Source organism: Panthera pardus, unplaced genomic scaffold (assembly GCF_024362965.1).
Source record: "Panthera pardus isolate Hobbes unplaced genomic scaffold, ASM2436296v1 HiC_scaffold_17, whole genome shotgun sequence".
NCBI classification, from domain to species: domain Eukaryota; kingdom Metazoa; phylum Chordata; class Mammalia; order Carnivora; family Felidae; genus Panthera; species Panthera pardus.
In genome coordinates, this window is record NW_026526732.1 from 71,046,109 (window position 1) to 71,064,644 (window position 18,536).

Consider the following 18,536-nt stretch of genomic DNA (forward strand, 5'->3'; position numbering starts at 1 on the left):
ATTCAGTTTGCTGGTTATTGTGTTGAGAATTTTTGGATCTGTGTTTATCAGTGATATTTGCCTGTAATTTTCTTTTCTTTTTAAATTTTTTTAACGTTTACTCATTTTTGAGAGAGCGTGTGCGGGGGAGGGACAGAGAGAGAGGGAGACACAGAATCAGAAGCAGGCTCCAGGCTCTGAGCTGTCAGCACAGAGCCTGATGTGGGGCCCGATCATGACCCAGGCCAAAGTCGGACACTCAACCGACTGAGCCATCCAGGTGCCTCTGTAATTTTCTTTTCTTGTGGCATCCTTGTCTGGTTTTGGTATCAGGATAATGCTGAGTTTATAAAAGGAGTTTGGGCAAGTTCCCTCTTTTTTTTTTTTTTTTTTTTTTTGAAGAGTTTGAAAAGGATTGAAGGATTAATACTTATTCTTTTGGAATGTTTGGTAGAATTTATCAATTCTGTCTCCTTCTGAGTGACACTGATTATTACAGTCCCATGGGATTAGGAACTCAAGCTCTCCTGGCCTCCAGAGCCAGAGGATCAAGAGGTGTCCCCTGGGTAGTAGCTGTAAAAATCAGGGCTCCAGACTTGTGTAAAAAGCTCTGGGAGGTGCTGGTGCTCTGGAGCACTACAAAGGAAGGGGACAAAGATGGCACCCAGCAGGCTCTAGGATGATGTGTTATATTAGATGCCTGCCCCTCAGGTTCGTCCTTCCTTCCTTCCTTCCTTCCTTCCTTCCTTCCTTCCTTCCTTCCTTCCTTCCTTTCTTTATTTTGAGAGAGAAATAGAGAGGAGGGGCAGAGAGACAAAGAGAGAGAATCCCAGGCAGGCTCTGTAATGTCAGTGCATAGCCCAATGTGGGGCTTGATCCCACAAACCGTGAGGAGGTTGTTTCTTTAATATAGGCAGGTGAAGTCTGGGTGGGATTGACTTCTCCTCTGAGCTGGGCCCTGGGACGAGTCTGAGTATGTGAGCCCTTTCTGGGATCACAGTCTTGGCATGCAAGCTTTGCTGCTTTTTATTTTTATTTTTATTTATTTATTTTTATTTTTATTGTATTACATTGTATTTTTAGGGAAATGTGTTCTTTTTAAAGTTTATTTATTTTGAGAGAGGGAGTTGGGTCCGCACTGTCAGCGCAGAGCCCAGGACGGGGCTTGAACTTACAGACTGAACTCACAAACCACGAGATCATAACCTGAGCCGAAATCAGGAGTTGGACGCTTAACTGACTGAGCCACCTAGGTGCCCCAAACTCTGTTGCTTTTAGAAGATAGATATTTTTGAGGGCTTGCTTTTTAGGTACATGTTTTAGAAGTTGAGATTCTTGATGTAGGATTCAAACCTTTTGCTCCATAAGGAGAAGCTGCGGGTTTTCAGGTCCTTTCCAGTTGTGGGTCACTATGCTGGGGGGGGGGGGGGGTAGTGTTTATGGCGAGATTATTTCCTAGCCACTTTTCCCTGCTTCAGTGTTTTGGTTTTTTTTTTTTTTTTCCATTTGTCTGGTGTATAGTCATCACTCAGCCAGACTTTAGGGTTCTTTTGGAGGAAATTGTTACGTAGATAGCTATCAATTCAGTGTGTCCATGGAAGGAGGTGAGTTCAGGATCTTCCTACATTGCTATCTTGAAAGGTCAGTTTGATCTTCTCAAGCTTTTTAAGGTCATTCCAGAGTAACCTTTACTGTAGGGCTGGGTTAGCCTCCCTATTGAGGTGTAGCTTGCACGGCATCTCTGCTGAATTGCTGGTATATTCACTGGGGTCTCCTTAGTTTTGCTGGTGGGAACTGGAGTAATACTCAGTCTTGGGTGAGCTCTGGGAATCGTTCCACTCATAGCTCCCCAGGTTTTCCTTGTGAGTGTTCTCATCCTTGTGGAGCTTCACCATTTATAAGCACATGCAGATTTTTTTATTTAGCCAAAGATTCCAGAGGCCCTTATCTAAATTTCTGGAGCTCTTTGAATAGCTCCTTCATCTTGAGTACTCTGCCCTTCAGCGTAGTTGGATTGGCTTGGCCTCCCTGAGTTTCAGTCTGTCCTCAAATCAGTGAGACCTCTGTGGTACATTGGAGTTCCCTCTCCTTGCTTTGCAATCCAGAAATTCCTTCCAGGTGGAAATCAAGGGCAATTTTAGGGCTTTCTTTCCCCAGGTATCACAGAGCTCTGCTGTCTGTTCTCCAGTGTCTGAAAGCAGTTGTTTGTGTATCTTGTGTAGTTTTTAAATTGTTAACAGTGGAGCTGAAGTCTAAACCTTATTGTTTCCTCATGGCTAGAAGCAGGAGTCCAATACATAATACTTTGTGATATGAACAAGGGTCATAAGGCAGTTTCCAGGGAAATAAAGTACTAGGCAATGGATGCCTGGGTGGCTCAGTCAGTTAAGCATCCGACTTTGGCCCAGGTCATGATCTTGCATTTCACAAGTCAGGCTCTGTGCTGACAGCTCAGCACCTGGAGTCTGCTTCGGATTCTGTGTCTCCCTTGCTCCCTGTCCCTCCTCCATTCATGCTTTGTCTCTCTCTCAAAAATAAACATTAAAAAAAAAAAAAAAAAACACTAGGAAAGTAAATACCCAGTTGTTACTATAATCATGTGATATGGTCATTATAAAAGAAACTTTTGACTTCACGACTTTGATTTCATTGTGCCAACTTAATGCCCTTTCATTTGGTAAAAATGCAGTAATAGATGGGAGTCATTATTCTCCTTGTGCCATGTGAGAAGGTATGACAAAGATTATTTGCGTCTCTGTCAACCTTGAGTTACCTCTACCTAGTCATTAAAAAGTATTTTCTGCCACCAGACCTAAATTTCGTGCCTGTTTTGTTTAAACAAATTAAAAAACAAACAAAAAAAAATCCTCTTCTTATATATACTCTATTATGAAACTTCAAAAACTTGGACCAGAAGTTTCCTATTTTATTTTAATAAACTCTTAGGGGGTTTCGTTCATTTTTCTTTTGTTGTCTTTTTATTGCCCTCCTTTGACATTAAGTGCTGTGGCTGTGACATTTCAGAGTTTGCCAAACTTGTGGAAGAATTCCGAAATTTTGGGGCGAAGCTTCTGCAATCCACCAGTGGTCGCAGCCATGGCACATTTGAATGGGTTGACAGCATGTTGGTTCGGGCTCTGAAGTCTGGAGATTGGCTTTTGATGGACAATGTTAACTTCTGCAAGTAAGGACATTCTGCTTAAACACCGGATTGAAATTTGGGATATGCTTATCAAAGTAGAAACCCAGTTGGAAGCTCTGGGTTTTGAACCTGTTGTTTTCTTAACCTCAAATGTATCCTCAGTCATCTTCTATAGTCTTATCCCTGTGGTGAACAAAGGTAGTTGGTCATTAGCTGCAAGATTTTAGCTCTGTATGACTGTTTTGGGGTGAACTGAAGGCTAACAAAATTTGTTTACTTTTCCAGTTTTTGAGGTAGACCTTTTTATTTAACATCAAAAATCCTTTTGTTAGGGTCATTCTTGAGTACAGGTTTTTGAAATGGAGGATCTTTTACAAGGTACACATTAGAAAATGTGTATCAGTGTATTGCTTTGATTCTAAAATAACGAAAACGGCGTCATAAAACTACCGTAGTACACAGCATAATAGAAGCCACTCCAGGTTGGCTGATGGTTTCTCTACCTGAAGCATTTTTCAGAATGTTTTCAGTTGAAACCCAGTTGCCTTTAAATTGATTTGATAATGTTGGGAAGTGGGGAAGATGGAAGGGGAAAGAGGAAAGAATTAAAAATCATGGAACCATTTCCCTTAATTTCGTTTATTTATTTAACAGTATTTTGGGTATTTACTGTGTATGAATCTCTGAGCAATGTGCCTTGGGGAGTGAAAAGGGGAGCAGATGGGGAGAGAGAGAGCACAATTCTATGTGGGGGAATGATCCATGCTGAAGGAGGACATGGGTCAGGATCAGTGGGAAGCCTGTGTAAGGAAAGTAGAATGCGTGCAGATGTCAGTCTGCCACCATTTAATTTGACGTCTCTCTATGCAGCCCATCAGTCCTGGATCGTTTGAATGCTTTGCTGGAACCTGGAGGTGTTCTCACTATTAGTGAAAGAGGAATGATAGATGGATCCACTCCCACCATAACACCAAATCCCAATTTCAGGTATTTGTGCCTCTTAAGTTTCTGATTAAGAATCTGACCACCTCAATAGAGGAGGTGGACATTCAGTAGGACGTTGTTACATATTATATTCATACATTCAGTCATAAATATGTTCACTCATTTATTGATTCAGTTAAATATTTATGGAGGCTCTGCTATTTGCCAGACTCTCAGTAAACAAGAGGGGGCACTTGGATGGCTCAGTTGGTTCAGGGGGTCGTGAGTTCAACCCCCACATTGGGCACAAAGCTTAATTTAAAAAAATAATAAAAAAATAGCTGAGGTCTTTGTAGTGGGTTGGTGGTAAAGGGTAGAAGCAGGGAGACTGGTCTTAAGGGTTTTGCAATAGTTCAAGCAAGAGATACTATAGCTTAGACTGGGGTAACGTGAGTTGGGATTTGCTGATCAGACATGTGGGTTGAGAAAAAGAGGAAACAAAGATTTTACCTAAATTTTTGGCCTGAGTAATTGGATAAATATGCGAGCCATTTACTGAGAAAGGGAAGACTGGCAAAGGAGCAGGGTTTTGTTATTGTTGTTTTGTTTTGTTTTTATGTTTGTTTATTTTTGAGAGAGAAAGAGAGAGAGAGAGACTGTGAGTGGGGAAGGAGCAGAGAGAGACACATAGAATCCAAAGCAGGCTCCAGGCTCTGAGCTGTCAGCACAGAGCCTGACACGGGGCGCAAACCCTTTAACCATGAGATCATGACCTGAGCTGATGTCAGATGCTCAAGTGACTGAACCACCCAGGTGCCCTGGAGCTTGTTTGATGTAGGGAAGGTCAACAGGGAATCCACTGTTTAGTTTTGGAGATGTTAGATAGCTAGGCAGAGATGTTGAATATATGAAGATAACTGTTTCAGAAGAGCACACTGCTCCCTTTTCTGATCTCTGTAGGTGAGTTAGAATGATGAATTAGCACTATTTGATTTGGGAAATATCTGAAAGTAAGAATTTTAACGTTCTCAGATAGCATTAAAGGTGCACTGGATAAACACTAGTTTCTAAGGTGAATAGGTTTAGAGACACTGATTTTGCTGTATTCATGCATTTTGGCACTACAAGATAGAAGACAGATGAAAGTAGCAGACTTTGAGTTAGTGAGATCTTCTTGATAAGCTCCCTGAAGAGGAGCCATATAGGGTCTGCCTTCACCACTTGTTGTTGAGCAGCCTCATCATTGGTTGCAACTGGGATTTTAATTTTTTTTCCTTTGGATTGCTATGTTACCAGACTTTTTCTCTCGATGGATCCTGTTCATGGAGAAATATCCCGAGCGATGAGGAATCGTGGACTTGAAATCTACATTTCAGGAGAAGGGGATGGGAACATCCCAGATAACCTGGATCTGAAAGTTCTCCTGCACAGCCTTGGATTGGTGGGGGACAGTGTGTGTGACACCCTCTTGGCTCTACACATGGAGATCCAGAGTACTGTTGTAGGTAAGGTGCTTGACTTCTAGGCCTCTGTGGAGTTTTCTTCTTATAGAAATTCATATGCGGACTTCAAGCTGTATTACAAAGCTGTAATCATCAAGACAGTATGGTTCTGGCACAAAAACAGACACTCAGATCAGTGGAACAGAAGAGAAAACCCAGAAATGGACCCTCAAATGCATGGCCATCTAATCTTTGACAAAGCAGGAAAGAATATCCAATGGAATAAAGAGAGTCTCTTCAGCAAGTAGTGCTGGGAAAACTGGACGGCAACATGCAGAAAAATGAACCTGGACCACTTTCTTAGACCACACACAAAAATAAACTCAAAATGGGTGAAAGACCTCAATGTAAGACAGGAAGCCATCAAAATCCTCCAGGAGAAAGCAGGCAAAAACCTTTGACCTTGGCCACAGCAACTTCTTACTCAACACGTCTCTGGAGGCAAGGGAAACAAAAGCAGAAATGAACTATCAAAATGAACTCATCAAAATAAAAAGCTATGCACAGTTAAGGAAACAATCAGCAAAACTCAAAGGCAACTGGGAATGGAAGAAGATATTTACAAACGAAATATCAGATAAGAGGTTAGTATCCAAAATCTATAAAGAACTTATCAAACTCAATACCCAAAAAACAAATAATCCAGTGAAGAAATGGGCAAAAGACATGAATAGACACTTTTCCAAAGAAGACATCCAGATGGCTAACAGACATATGAAGAAATGCTCAACATCACTCATTAGGGAAATACAAATCAAAACCACAATGAGATACCACCACACACCTGTTAGAATGGCTAACATTTAACAACTCAGGCAACAACAGATGTTGGCGAGGATGCGGAGAAAGAGGATTTCTTTTGCACTGCTGGTGGGAGTGCAAATTGGTGCAGTCACTCTGGAAAACAGTATGGAGGTTCCTCAAAAATTAAAAATAGAACTACCCTATGACCCAGCAGTTGCACTACCAGGTATTTATCCAAGGGATACAGATATGCTGTTTCGAAGGGGCACATGCATCCCAATGTTTACAGCAGCATTATCAACAATAATCAAAGTATGCAAAGAGCCCAAATGTTCATCGATGGATGAATGGATAAAGAAGATGTGGTATATATATATACAATGGACTATTACTCGGCAATCAAAATGAATGGAATCTTGCCATTTGCAACAATGTGGATGGAACTAGAGTGTATTATGCTTAGCGAAATTAGTCTGTCAGAGAAAGACAAATATCATATGACTTCACTCATATGAGGACTTTAAGAGACAAAACAGATGAACATAGGGGAAGGGAAGCAAAAATAATATAAAAACAAGGAGGTGGACAAAACATAAGAGATTCTTAAATATGGAGAACAAACAGATGGTTACTGGAGGGGTTGTGGGAGGGAGGATGGGCTAAATAGGTAAGGGGCATTAAGGAATCTGCTCCTGAAATCATTGTTGCACTATATGATAACTAACTTGAATGTAAATTAAAAAAAAAAGAAAGAAAGAAAGAAAGAAATTCATGTGTTGGGGTGCCTGGGTGGCTCAGTGAGTTAGGCATCTGACTTTGGCTCAGGCCATGATCTCATGGCTCATGAGTTCAAGCCTCGCGTGAGGTTCTATGCTGACAGCTGAGAGCCTAGAGCCTGCTTTGGATTCTGTGTCTCCCTCTCTCTGCCCCTCCCCTGCTCTCGCTCTGTCTCTCTCAAAAATAAACAAACATTAAAAAAAAAATCAATAAAAAAAAGATTCATGTGTTATTCCATTTAATTGCTAGTCTAGAAGTTTTTTTTTTTTTTTTTTTTTAATGTTTATTTTTGAGAGAGAAAGCATGAATGCGGGAGGGGTAGAGAGAGAGGAGCAGAAGATCTGAAGTGGGCTCTGCACTGACAGCAGTGAGCCCTATGGGGGGACTGAGGTGGGGGGGGGGCCTCAAATTCATGAACCGTGAGCCAAAGTTGGACACTCAAGTGGCTGAGCCACACAGGCTCTCCTAGTCTAGAGGTTTTTAAAAAATTTTTTTTTTCAACGTTTTTTATTTATTTTTGGGACAGAGAGAGACAGAGCATGAATGGGGGAGGGGCAGAGAGAGAGGGAGACACAGAATCGGAAACAGGCTCCAGGCTCCCAGCCATCAGCCCAGAGCCTGACGCGGGGCTCGAACTCACGGACCGCGAGATCGTGACCTGGCTGAAGTCGGACGCTTAACCGACTGCGCCACCCAGGCACCCCTAGAGGTTTTTAAATTTAGTGTACATACAAATAGAAATTACCTGAAAAGTCTTTAAAAATGTAGATATGGTGGTATCCTACTTCGCCCTAAGGGAGTGGGTTCAGCAAGTCTGAGTGAAGCACAGAAATTAGTATTTTAAAGAAGTTTCCCAGGTAATTCTGATGGATTCATTCAGAGACCCATTCTTTGAGGAATACTGCTTTAGACATTAATGTAAAGTTTGTCCTTATCTTCAGGATGGTCATTGAATCTTTTGAAGGTAGAATAAAGAGGGAACTTTGACTTATTCAAAACAGCCAGGTGTTACTTCTTTTAAATGTCCAAATACACAGGAGTAGGCAAGAATAATAACAAAGATAATGCTGAAAAATGATGATACTCCTTATTGAGTGACCATTATGTGTTAGGTACAATGTCAGTTGCTTTTTTAGTCTTCTTCACATTAGTTCTTCAGGGCATGTTTTCATTTTATAGATAGGGCTCAGAGAGGTTGAATAACTCATCAGAGCATAACAGTTAATAATGATAGGTGAGAATTGAAAGTAGTTCTGTTGGATTTTAAAGTGCTTGGTTCTTCATGAGGCCATGCTCTTTCTGGTACCTTCATTGTGTGTCAACTTTAGGTTTAAGGATATGTGTGATCAGGCTTTGTCATACTTGTAATTGTTGCTTTCCTGCACTGTGCTTCTGACAGAAAAAGAGGGAGGGACGCAGGTTAGGGAAGGAATATAAACGTTCCTACAAGTCCATTGTGTGCTAGTGAGACACTAATATCCACTTAGATGCCTTTCTAAAATAAGTGTCTGGGTGAATTTGAGTAGAACGAAGCTTGATGTGAAGTTGAATTTATTTGTTTTCATTGGAGATTTTGCAGAATCTGTTGCTCATAGATGGCAATATGTTTTCCTTTATAGGTTCTCCAACATCATCTATTTCAACTTTAATTCAGACAGCCTTACTCATTGTGCAGTGCCTACAGCGAGGGCTGAGTTTAGACACAGCCTTTTCTGAAGTATGCTGGGAAGCATATGTCCGCTCCCAGCATTCACCAGCAAACCAAAAGGTACTGTGAAATGTTGCAAATAGCTTTCTAAGTTATAACACTCTTATGTTATTTAGGTGGAGGAAATTCTATTGATGATAACTTTAATGAACTGAGAGTGGACTGCTTTAGTTACTTTCTAGTAGAGATCTGGTATCCCAAGTAATTTTCTGGTAAATAGGTTAAATACAATATTTACTTCTTGGAAACTTAGCTATCATTAGAAAAAGTGGAATTTACCCTGTAATGTTGAAAATTGAAGGATGTGTATGTTACAATATGACAACAACTACCGGGGCCTGGAAAACTATTATTATTCTGCTAGTTTTTGGTATTAGCACTTACATGTTGTTGCTTGTATACCACGTGTTTTTATCTCCTACCAGCTTGTGCAGTCTTTACTGGAGAAACATATTTTTTCTCTACGAGCCCATGAAACCTGGGGTAACTCCATCCTTGCCATGGGCCTGTGGCCAGATTCTCTGCCCTCAGCAATCTTTGCTACAGAAGATTCTCACCTCTCTAGAGTCCGAAGTGATGGACAAGTCTTAGTATATTGCCTTAACAGGATGAGCATGAAAACCAGCAGCTGGGCCAGGTTAGTGGAGCCTTGAGGTTGTATCTCTCTGGCATCTTGGCTTTTTTTTTTTTTTTTTTTTTTTTTTTTAAATGATAATGGTCATGACAAAGCATGTCTGACCAGAATGTTGTGTGGTCATTTATCACCCAGCTGTCATAGTTTCCTTGTTCGTTGCAATATTCCTTCCTATTTATTATTCACTTCATAATGTTTTACTTGTCCTCCTTTGAAGGGGACTTAATCTTTTCCCCATTACCTCTTTGATCCATTGTTTGCAAAGTTATTTACCTAGTTCTTTGAAATATAAAATGTAAGTTCATTCTAGTACTGACTTTGCCTTGCTGTTCTAATTAATTTCAGGATTCAGCCTCTTACCTTACCAGACTTGGAGAAAATTATGCAGTCCTCTAACCCTGAGAGCTTGAAATTCAGTTCAATCGAAGTGGCTACTTCCTGGATTGATGAACCAGATGTTCTGGCCATGGCTGTTAAATTGCTTATAGAAAGAGCAACCAATCAAGATTGGGTGCTCAGAGTTAAATGGCTTTATCATTTAGCCAAGAATATACCACAGGGGCTTGGTGAGTCAAAAAGCTTACTTTGTATATGTAATAAGTGAATATATTTACCCCTACCCTATTTTTGTGCCTCAGCAGCTGTGTTATTCTGTGAGGACACTGTTAAAATTATATCTGGAAGATCTCCTAGCAAGAAATTTGTGACCTGGTATTTCTGTTTGTATAACTGTTAAAAAATTAAGGAACATATCTGCTCTTAGATGTGTCCTAAGAGAAACTTTGCTCCCATGTAATTCATTTCAGTATCTTTCCACCTATCAAATCCAAAAAGAAAATGTACTATATTATGTTACTATTTATTTTTTGAACATGCTTCTGTACTATTGCTGCACAACATTACTGTCTGGGAAAGGTTGCTTTTGGTCAATTCATTTCCCCTAAAAGTGCATAAGAGACTAGTGTTTTCATTCCAGTGCTCTAATTTTTCATGCTTAATTTCTTTGTACTTCTTTCATTTTAAGAGGAAAAATCCAACAGTAACAACATTGCATGGGTTGCAAAGTACAGACCATGGAATTTGTTGATACAGCTTGTTGCCTAAAGTAACTGAGTTTATATGAACCTTTCTATCCATGAGAAATTAGCCAGAAGATGTATATATTGTATGGTATATGTGATCTGTCTACAAATGTATAGAGAATTTATAAATTCTTATCTGCATTGTCCTATATGAGAGCTACTAGCCACAGATGGCTACTAAAATGTAAATATGAGTTAATTAAAATGAAATAAAATCTAAAATCCGGTCCTTTGGGGTGCCTGGGTGGCTCATTCGGTTAAGCATCTGACTTCAGCTCAGGTCATGATCTCTGTTCATGGGTTTGAGCCCCATGTCAGGCTCTATGTTGACAACTCAGAGCCTGGAGCCTGCTTCAGATTCTATGTCTCCCTCTCTCTGCCCCTCCCCTGCTCATGCTCTTTCTTTCTCAAAAATAAATAAACATTAAAAAAAATTTTTTTTAATCCAGTCCTTAGTTGTACTGACCACATTTCAAGTGCTTACTAACGTGTGACTAGTGGCTACTCTGACAGTGCAACTATAGGATGTTTCTTTCCATCATCGCAAAAAGTTTACCTGGACAGCCCTACTTTAGATATTAACATTTGCTTCTCCTTCCTCCACAGAATCAATACAGATTCATTTGGAAGCCAGTGCTGCATCACTTAGGAATTTTTACTCAAATTCTCTCTCAGCTGGGGTCAGTAATGTCATCAAAATATTACAACCAAATATAACAGGTACTGCACGAGATTTGATTTTGAGTTCTCAGCATAGTTTAGGAAATTGCTCCATTGAGTTCATGGAAAAAGACCTGACGGAACTACCACTGTGATAACAGTAATATTTAGAAGACTCAAAGTATCCAGATGCAAATTCCTCTTCTTTGTTAGAAACTATCCATTGTATCCTTTAGTCTTTGAAAGAGGATGATGATATACAAGCATAGAAGGTAGAACACAGGAGTGGAAGACTGGTCTCTGGTCCCAACTCAGCCACAATTGGCTTGTTCATTTGGGACCCATCATTCATACTCATTGCCTGTGTTTGAAAAATACGGGAATTAGGGGCACCTGGGTGGCTCAGTCAGTTAAGCATCCGACTCTTGGTTTCAGTTCAGGTCATGATCTTGAAGTTCGTGGGTTCAAGACCAGCATCGGGCTCTGCGCTGACAGTGCAGGGGCCTGCTTGGGATTCTCTCTCCCTCTCTCTGCCCCTGCTGCACGCGTGCGCATGTCTTTCTCTCTCTTAAAAAGAATAAGGAAATTAGGGACGTTTTGACAGAACCAGGCTTTTAATTTCCCACCCCATCTTCATTTGATTCTGACCAAAACATACCATTGCCATTTGGTTTAGAAGAAAATATGATGCTTTTGTGCTAAACCAATTACCTTATCTACGCTAAAGGTTAACAAGGTAAATGTTGGGAAGAAAACAAACAGGGAAAACTACCGTAGTGGTCATGTTGTGGCTGAACTAAATCATGGCTTCCCAAGTATGTGGGATTTTTGGTTATTGGGAACACAGTTCCAGAGTAGAATAGCAGGTTCCCTTTTCAGCAGATATCATTTGCCCATTATTGGAACATACTAGGTATGCCTTTGTCTTCCTTTTCAAATGTGTAGCTCTGGATTGTGTAGTCTTCCTGGACTTTGGAACATGTGCTCCCTCTTTCATGTACTTTGCTGTTCACAGTAGGCATTTGTTAGTCTACCGTATGGTGGATACCGTTAAACCTTGTGCTCCACTGACCTACCTAGCCATCTTCAACGTAATGTTACCGTTGTTTTGTCTTACCTCCCTTCCCTGGGTTCTCACAACCTCTGGAAAGGGGTCAGATCTGAGCACTGCTGCTTTACAAAAGAAGTGTCAAGTTTAAGCCAAAGAAGTGTGAGGTAGCAGCAAACACCATATTCTGTTATTGTAAAGAAATGGTTTTTGGCTTTTAAGCGAAATAATCTTGAGTTGTTTTTCTTACTGAAAGCAAACAATGAGAAATATATTCATTCATTTTTCCAGCATGTAAGTTAGTTTTTTTGCGGTTAATGAGCACAGATTGGGTGATTAAGCTCATGGATTCTTTTCTGACCCACTGTGGGACCTGAGCAGGTGAATGTATTGGTCATAATGTTTATGTTGTAACAGGAACTACCTTCGTCCTAAAGCAGAATGAATTTTCAGGATTAGTAGAAATTTTGCATTTAGAAAGGAAATAGTGTAGAAGCAGTTGAACCTTACTTTTCTAGTATTATGGGCTGAAACCAACATTTTCCTGTTCTTTGTCTTCCCCATCAGGACGCAATGTGATCAAATTAGGACCAAGAAAAATCTTCAACTGAAATTTGCTAGGCAAGGAGTTTAATTCCAAAATTTCGTTTTTTGTTTCTTAAACCAGATGAATTTGTGATCCCTTTGGACCCCCGGTGGAATATACAGGCTTTGGACATCATTAGAAATTCGATGGACTTTGACCCACAAACCGATCAGCCTGAGCAGCTTTTTGCCCTTTTAGAGTCTGTTGCAAACAAGTAGGTGAAGCCTGCTATTCTGGGTACTGTTTGCCTCACTGTACACCATAGCTTCACAAATCATGCCTTTTCTAAACTCTGTCACATCATGCTCCGTGCTCAGTGAAGTAATTCTGACTCTGATGTCAAAATGCCTATAAATTTTGCAAGTTCTTAATAATTTAGCAAGATGCTTTAAGAGGTACTAGCTTAACTTTAATGTTGTGTTTATGTTACAAATAATCCTTTATCATAGGGTAGTTATGTTTCTGTTGTTTTCTGTTCATGATTCTTGGCAGCTCCTCCCATTTTCACGTGCTCATTTTCTCGTAGGTCCTATCCTCAGTGTTGTGTCCACATCATTTTCCATCCTCAAATGCTGCAGAGATATGTAGCCCCTGCATGCTTACACACACACTCAACATATAAATTTACTTAATTGTGATATAAGCCGGTCTTTTCTCACATTTAATGTAATGGCCAGAGTATTTTTTTTAATTAAATAATTTATTTTTTATTTACATCCAAGTTAGTGCAACAATGATTTCAGGAGTAGATTCCTTAATGCCCCTTACCCATTTAGCCCATCCCCCCTCCCACAACCCCTCCAGCAGCCCTCTGTTTGTTCTCAAGAGTCAGAGTATTTTTTTAATTAGCCATCAGTGTTAATGTAATAGGTTTTTAAAAATAATTTTATGATGAGGTATAATGTGCGTTACAGTAAAGTACACTGTTATTAATAATGAGCATATTTGGTTTTGATGAATTTTCACAAAGTGAACTCATGCGTGTAATGTGAACTAGCACCTCAAAGGCCCCCTTGTCTCCTCTCCCCTTGTTCCTTCCCTGGTAACTTCTAACACCAGAGATTAATTTTATGATGGCCACTTTTAAGAGTTCACAGTGCAGTTTGTCAGATCATGGCAGAGCAAGAGTGAGGCCTGGCAGTCTTCCTAGGTGGAGCTTTTCCAGGCCATCTGTCTTCTGCCCCGTGCTACCACCAACTCAGTTGTCATCACTACACCTCCATGTCTCTAGTCCAGAATTTTCAGGGGCTGGAGAGGAATGGCAGGTTGAAGGAGATTGATGTTCTCAAGATTTCAGCAGGTAGAGGATGTGATTGCAAAGTAGTATTCACCAATAACCAATACTATTTATTATGTTATTAAATCTCATTTCAGGACAATCATATATCTTGACCGGGAAAAACGGATATTTACTGAAGCAAATTTGGTTTCTGTTGGTGGCAAAAAGTTAAGAAATAGTGTTTTGAGAATGTCCTTTGAATTCCATAAAGGTGAGAGGTTTCCCTTTTGTATTCTTGAGTTAATGCATCTGATCACATAATGTCTCTAAAGTGAAGAGACCTTGAGCAGCTGCTGCCATTTCACTAATTTCCTTTTGATTTGCTGGACTGATTTTAAACACATCCCCTTATTCAGTAGTAACACCTAACTGCTTTTTACATGTCTTTGATTTCATTTACTTTTTATAGCAACCTTATGTGGTGTAGGTCCCATGCTGTGAAAGAGAAAAGGGAGGCACAGAGATGCTCAAGGTCACATCTCTAGCAAGTAACAGAGCTAGAGTTTGAAATCTAGATGTTGGCTCAAAAAGTTCATACTGCTAAGTATTTGGTTATAGGTTCTTTCTTCATCCTTTATTTTTTTTAATTGAAAAGATAGAAGTCTGCCTTTGAAGCCGTTATTGTTAATAGTACATTGATTTGTATCTTCTCACCTGTCTGTGCTCTTCATCCATTCACACATATATACACATCTTGTTTTATATTTAAAGAAGTACTTGTATAAAATATGCATTAATGCTCTATAATTTCCATTTTTCAGTAAGAGGTTATAAACATCTATAGGTGTACATACCTGATCAGTTATGTTTAATATGATAATGGTAGGCTAAGAATTTGCTTTCAATTGTGACCTTTCAAAATTGACCGTACTGGAGATGCAGTTAAGTTCATATTACTGTTGAGTTTGAAAATATCTACAGATGAATTTAAATCTGATGGAATGTTCTTATTTATGTCAACTCTAAGATCCAGAGAGCTATCACAGCCTGCCCCATGAAATTGTGGTCAATCTTGCTGCTTTTTTTGAACTTGGTGATGCACTAATCCTGCTCTGGGTACAGTCCTCCCAGGGGATGGTGTCTGATGTCAGTGTCATGGAGGTGAGGAAATGTATCTGTATTAATTTTTGTGCCAAGACAAATGTTTAAGACTCTTAAGGGTGAGATAAACTACAATGTTGTTATATGTCCAATATTATTTGAGAAATTTAGTTCTTAACAGTTTTAAATATATGTATACATATTTTAAAGCTTAATGAGTATACAACTGACCTATCATGAAGAGCATATATTTGAAGTGTACAATTTTATGTTTTGACATGTACACACCTTGGAAGCCATTACCACAATAATGAACATATACAATATCCTTGAGCCTTTCTTCATATTCTTTTGTATTTCCTTCTTCTCCCTTGCTCCCACCCTAAATTTGTTCTCCCTATTTAAGAGTCTCCCCAAAAAACTTTCTTAATAGATACCTTTAAGAAAATGAAAACACTGGGAGAAACTTGAAAATTGGGCTGTATTTTGTTTGTATGTAAATTACATAAAAGTATAATTCTAGATTATAGATACCATAAATTATACAAGCAAACTAATAACACCACCCAACTTTTTAAATGAGCAAGATAATTTGAATAGATACTTCTCAGAAGATACATGAATGCCCAGTAAGAACTTCAAAAATTCCAACATCATTAGTTATCAAAGAAATGTAAGTGAGGTACCATGCACCAAAATGGCTAAAGTTAAAATCACTAACAGTAGCAAGTATTGGCAAGGAAACAGAACAACTGGAATTCGCCTGTGCTGCTGGTTGGAATGCAGCTGCTTTATAAGAAAAGTTGGCAGTTTTTTAATAAAACTATATGTACACTTACCATTTGACTCAATAATTCCATTTTCCCTAAGGAAATAGTTCTGAACTTTAAGTACTTGGGGGGAGAATCTTTGTCTTCTCTGACTGCTTTAATGTCCCTAAAAATATTTCAACTGAATGCTACACCTTTCATGGGTGTATGTTGAGTATTGATTAACAATTGAAATCTGTGTCTTACTGAGAGGTTTGTGTGAGCGTGGTTTGCTCTGTTTTTAGATCTTGGATTCCCTGCGGTGGCGGGACCGGTTTTGGACCATAGCTGACACAGTAAAAGTGGATGCCTCAGGCCTGGCCCTGCTCGCCCTTCATTGGCACTGGGTTTTAAAACATCTGGTCCGTCAGATCCCTCAACTCCTAATGAACCATGAAGACAAGTAAGACTCCTATTTGGAGTAATAACTCAATATCTACAGTACTGATGATGATAAAGAGAAGAGGGTTTGGAATTGAAACTTTCTTCTTGCTTTATTTTGGCTTATTCCCATGGCCTTTTGGTGAATGGAAATCAAATACAAAATGTTAAATGATGTCTCTTACTATCCAGCACTTTCCCCTTTTCTTACATCCCTCTGCGCCTTTTCCCTTCTTTACAGATACTACAAAGAGGTTCAGACTGTCTCAGAACATATTCAGAATTGCTTGGGGAGCCCAACTGGTGGCTTCACTGGTGTAAAGAAGTTGCAAAAGTTCCTGGGACGGCCATTTCCTTTTAAGGTACAACTTGGAAACATGTAGCAAACACAAAGATTTGAGCTCTTATGCTCAAATCTGGAGTTCTGTAACATGGGAACTGCCATTCATCTAGACTCATAAATGTTTGCTGAATACTCTTAATTGATTTGTTAAGTGTTAACATTTTTGTTTATTCTTGAGAGTATTAAGTCTGGATAGAGTTTTAATTTGATTACTGTAAAATCTCCTGAGAGCAACAATAGACAAACCTTATGTTTTCTAGAAGAATTGTGGAAATATTTAAAATTTTTTGAGACATGAATAGGCTGCTAAAATCTGCATTTCTCCTCTGTAATAGATTCTTCTGGGTTTTGTTGTTTCAGAACAAGCTGGTGGTAGAGTGTTTTTCTCAATTGAAAGTACTTAACAAAGCACTTGCCATGAGGGAGTGGATGCCTGCCCTTGGGGAAGGCGGATGGTGGGAAGACGTTAATCGTCTCCAAGTGGTTGCTTCTAAATGGACTTTAAAGAAAAGTCTCTTGCAGGCGTGGGGGCTGGTCCTCAGAGCTAATATTCTGGAAGATGTCAACCCAGGTAATCTGCTTTAGAGTTATCCTGCTAACAGTTGCTCTAAAAGTATCTGCTGCTCTGCAGCCAAAAAATTTTAAGTTTTTCACATAGATTTTCTTTTTTTCTGTTTCTTTTTTCTTTTCCTTTTTTTTTTGTATACTATAACTGTCGTTAAATAAGCGTCAGGCATAGAACTGAACTTTATATATACTGTTTAATTCTGTCATTAGAATTGTGCAGGTAATAATAATATCATTTCACAGGTATAAAACTCAAGCTCAGGCTAAGCTCACAGTTACGTAACTAGTGGTTGGGAATCTGAGCCTATACTACTGACCATTATTCTGTAATATCACTTGTGTCTTTTTGTCCAGATGAGCTGAAGGATCTTGTGAATGCTCACTGTTTAGAACTAAAAGCCAAAGGAATTTCACTTGGTTTTCTGGAGAAAAAGCACAATGAAGCTTCCTCCCTGTTCCAACCAGACTTTACCTCCTTAATCCAACTCACCAGGAGTGTTCAGTTGTGGCCTGCAATGGAGTACCTGGCTCTGCTTTGGCAGTACAAAGTGACAGCTGATTTTATGACACAAGCCTGCCTAAGAAGGTAAGCCATTTTCCTCAGGGGAGATTTTTTTGTTGTTGTTAGGTTATTCTACGTATGCTACGTGTGAAACAAAGCATAGACTTGTCTTAAAGGGGAATGGTCTTACTGAAACAGAGAGAAGTCAGTTGCCACTTTGGAAAGCTGTAACTTCTTGAAGATTCTTTGCCTGTTTTGACTCCACCTCTATAAGTTACTAGGTATTTTTCCAGCAGAATTGCTTCTTTGTGTTTCAGTAAATGCACTGTAAGTTTTGTGTGTTCCATCTTCCCATACATAACAGATTTTTAGCAGTTTATTGATAGCCTATAGTGCATCCTCTCTTTCTCTTTATTTTTGGAACAGGTCCAGCAAAAATCAGCAACCCCAGACAGATCAGGAGAGAAGTCCTCACATCCTATTTTGTCTTAAGCACACACCAATTGCTCCACAAGAGCTTCAAGCCTTTTGGTACTTACTGCACCATCAGAAGGTAAAAACCAAAACCAAAAAGGGAAATAAGCCTTCTTTATACTATAAGCCAATTAGACTTTCTGTGGCAGACTGGTTGCAGAATGGTTTATTTATTTAATTTTGCAATCCCGGGGTGCCTGAGTGGCTAAGTGTCTGACTTCGGCTCAGGTCAGGTGATGATCTCGCAGTTCGTGGGTTCAAGCCCTGCGTCGGGCTCTGTGCTGACAGCTTGGAGCCTGGAGCCTGCTTTGGATTCTGTGTCTCCTCTCTCTGTTCCTCCCCTGCTCACGCTGT

The 18,536-nt window shown here is 39.6% G+C and overlaps 1 protein-coding gene across 1 annotated transcript in view; it reads left to right on the forward strand.

The window, feature by feature from the left end:
• Positions 1 to 18,536, forward strand: part of MDN1 (midasin AAA ATPase 1) — a 174,068-nt gene that overhangs the window by 100,087 nt on the left and 55,445 nt on the right. Inside the window, exons 44-58 of the mRNA XM_019442848.2 lie at positions 3,004 to 3,163; positions 3,992 to 4,108; positions 5,342 to 5,550; positions 8,688 to 8,836; positions 9,202 to 9,413; positions 9,756 to 9,976; positions 11,099 to 11,212; positions 12,868 to 13,000; positions 14,161 to 14,276; positions 15,033 to 15,166; positions 16,161 to 16,318; positions 16,538 to 16,658; positions 17,000 to 17,210; positions 17,561 to 17,792; positions 18,135 to 18,261. Of these exons, the coding sequence (XP_019298393.2) occupies positions 3,004 to 3,163; positions 3,992 to 4,108; positions 5,342 to 5,550; positions 8,688 to 8,836; positions 9,202 to 9,413; positions 9,756 to 9,976; positions 11,099 to 11,212; positions 12,868 to 13,000; positions 14,161 to 14,276; positions 15,033 to 15,166; positions 16,161 to 16,318; positions 16,538 to 16,658; positions 17,000 to 17,210; positions 17,561 to 17,792; positions 18,135 to 18,261 (2,414 nt within the window). The remainder of the gene's footprint in view (positions 1 to 3,003; positions 3,164 to 3,991; positions 4,109 to 5,341; positions 5,551 to 8,687; positions 8,837 to 9,201; positions 9,414 to 9,755; positions 9,977 to 11,098; positions 11,213 to 12,867; positions 13,001 to 14,160; positions 14,277 to 15,032; positions 15,167 to 16,160; positions 16,319 to 16,537; positions 16,659 to 16,999; positions 17,211 to 17,560; positions 17,793 to 18,134; positions 18,262 to 18,536) is intronic.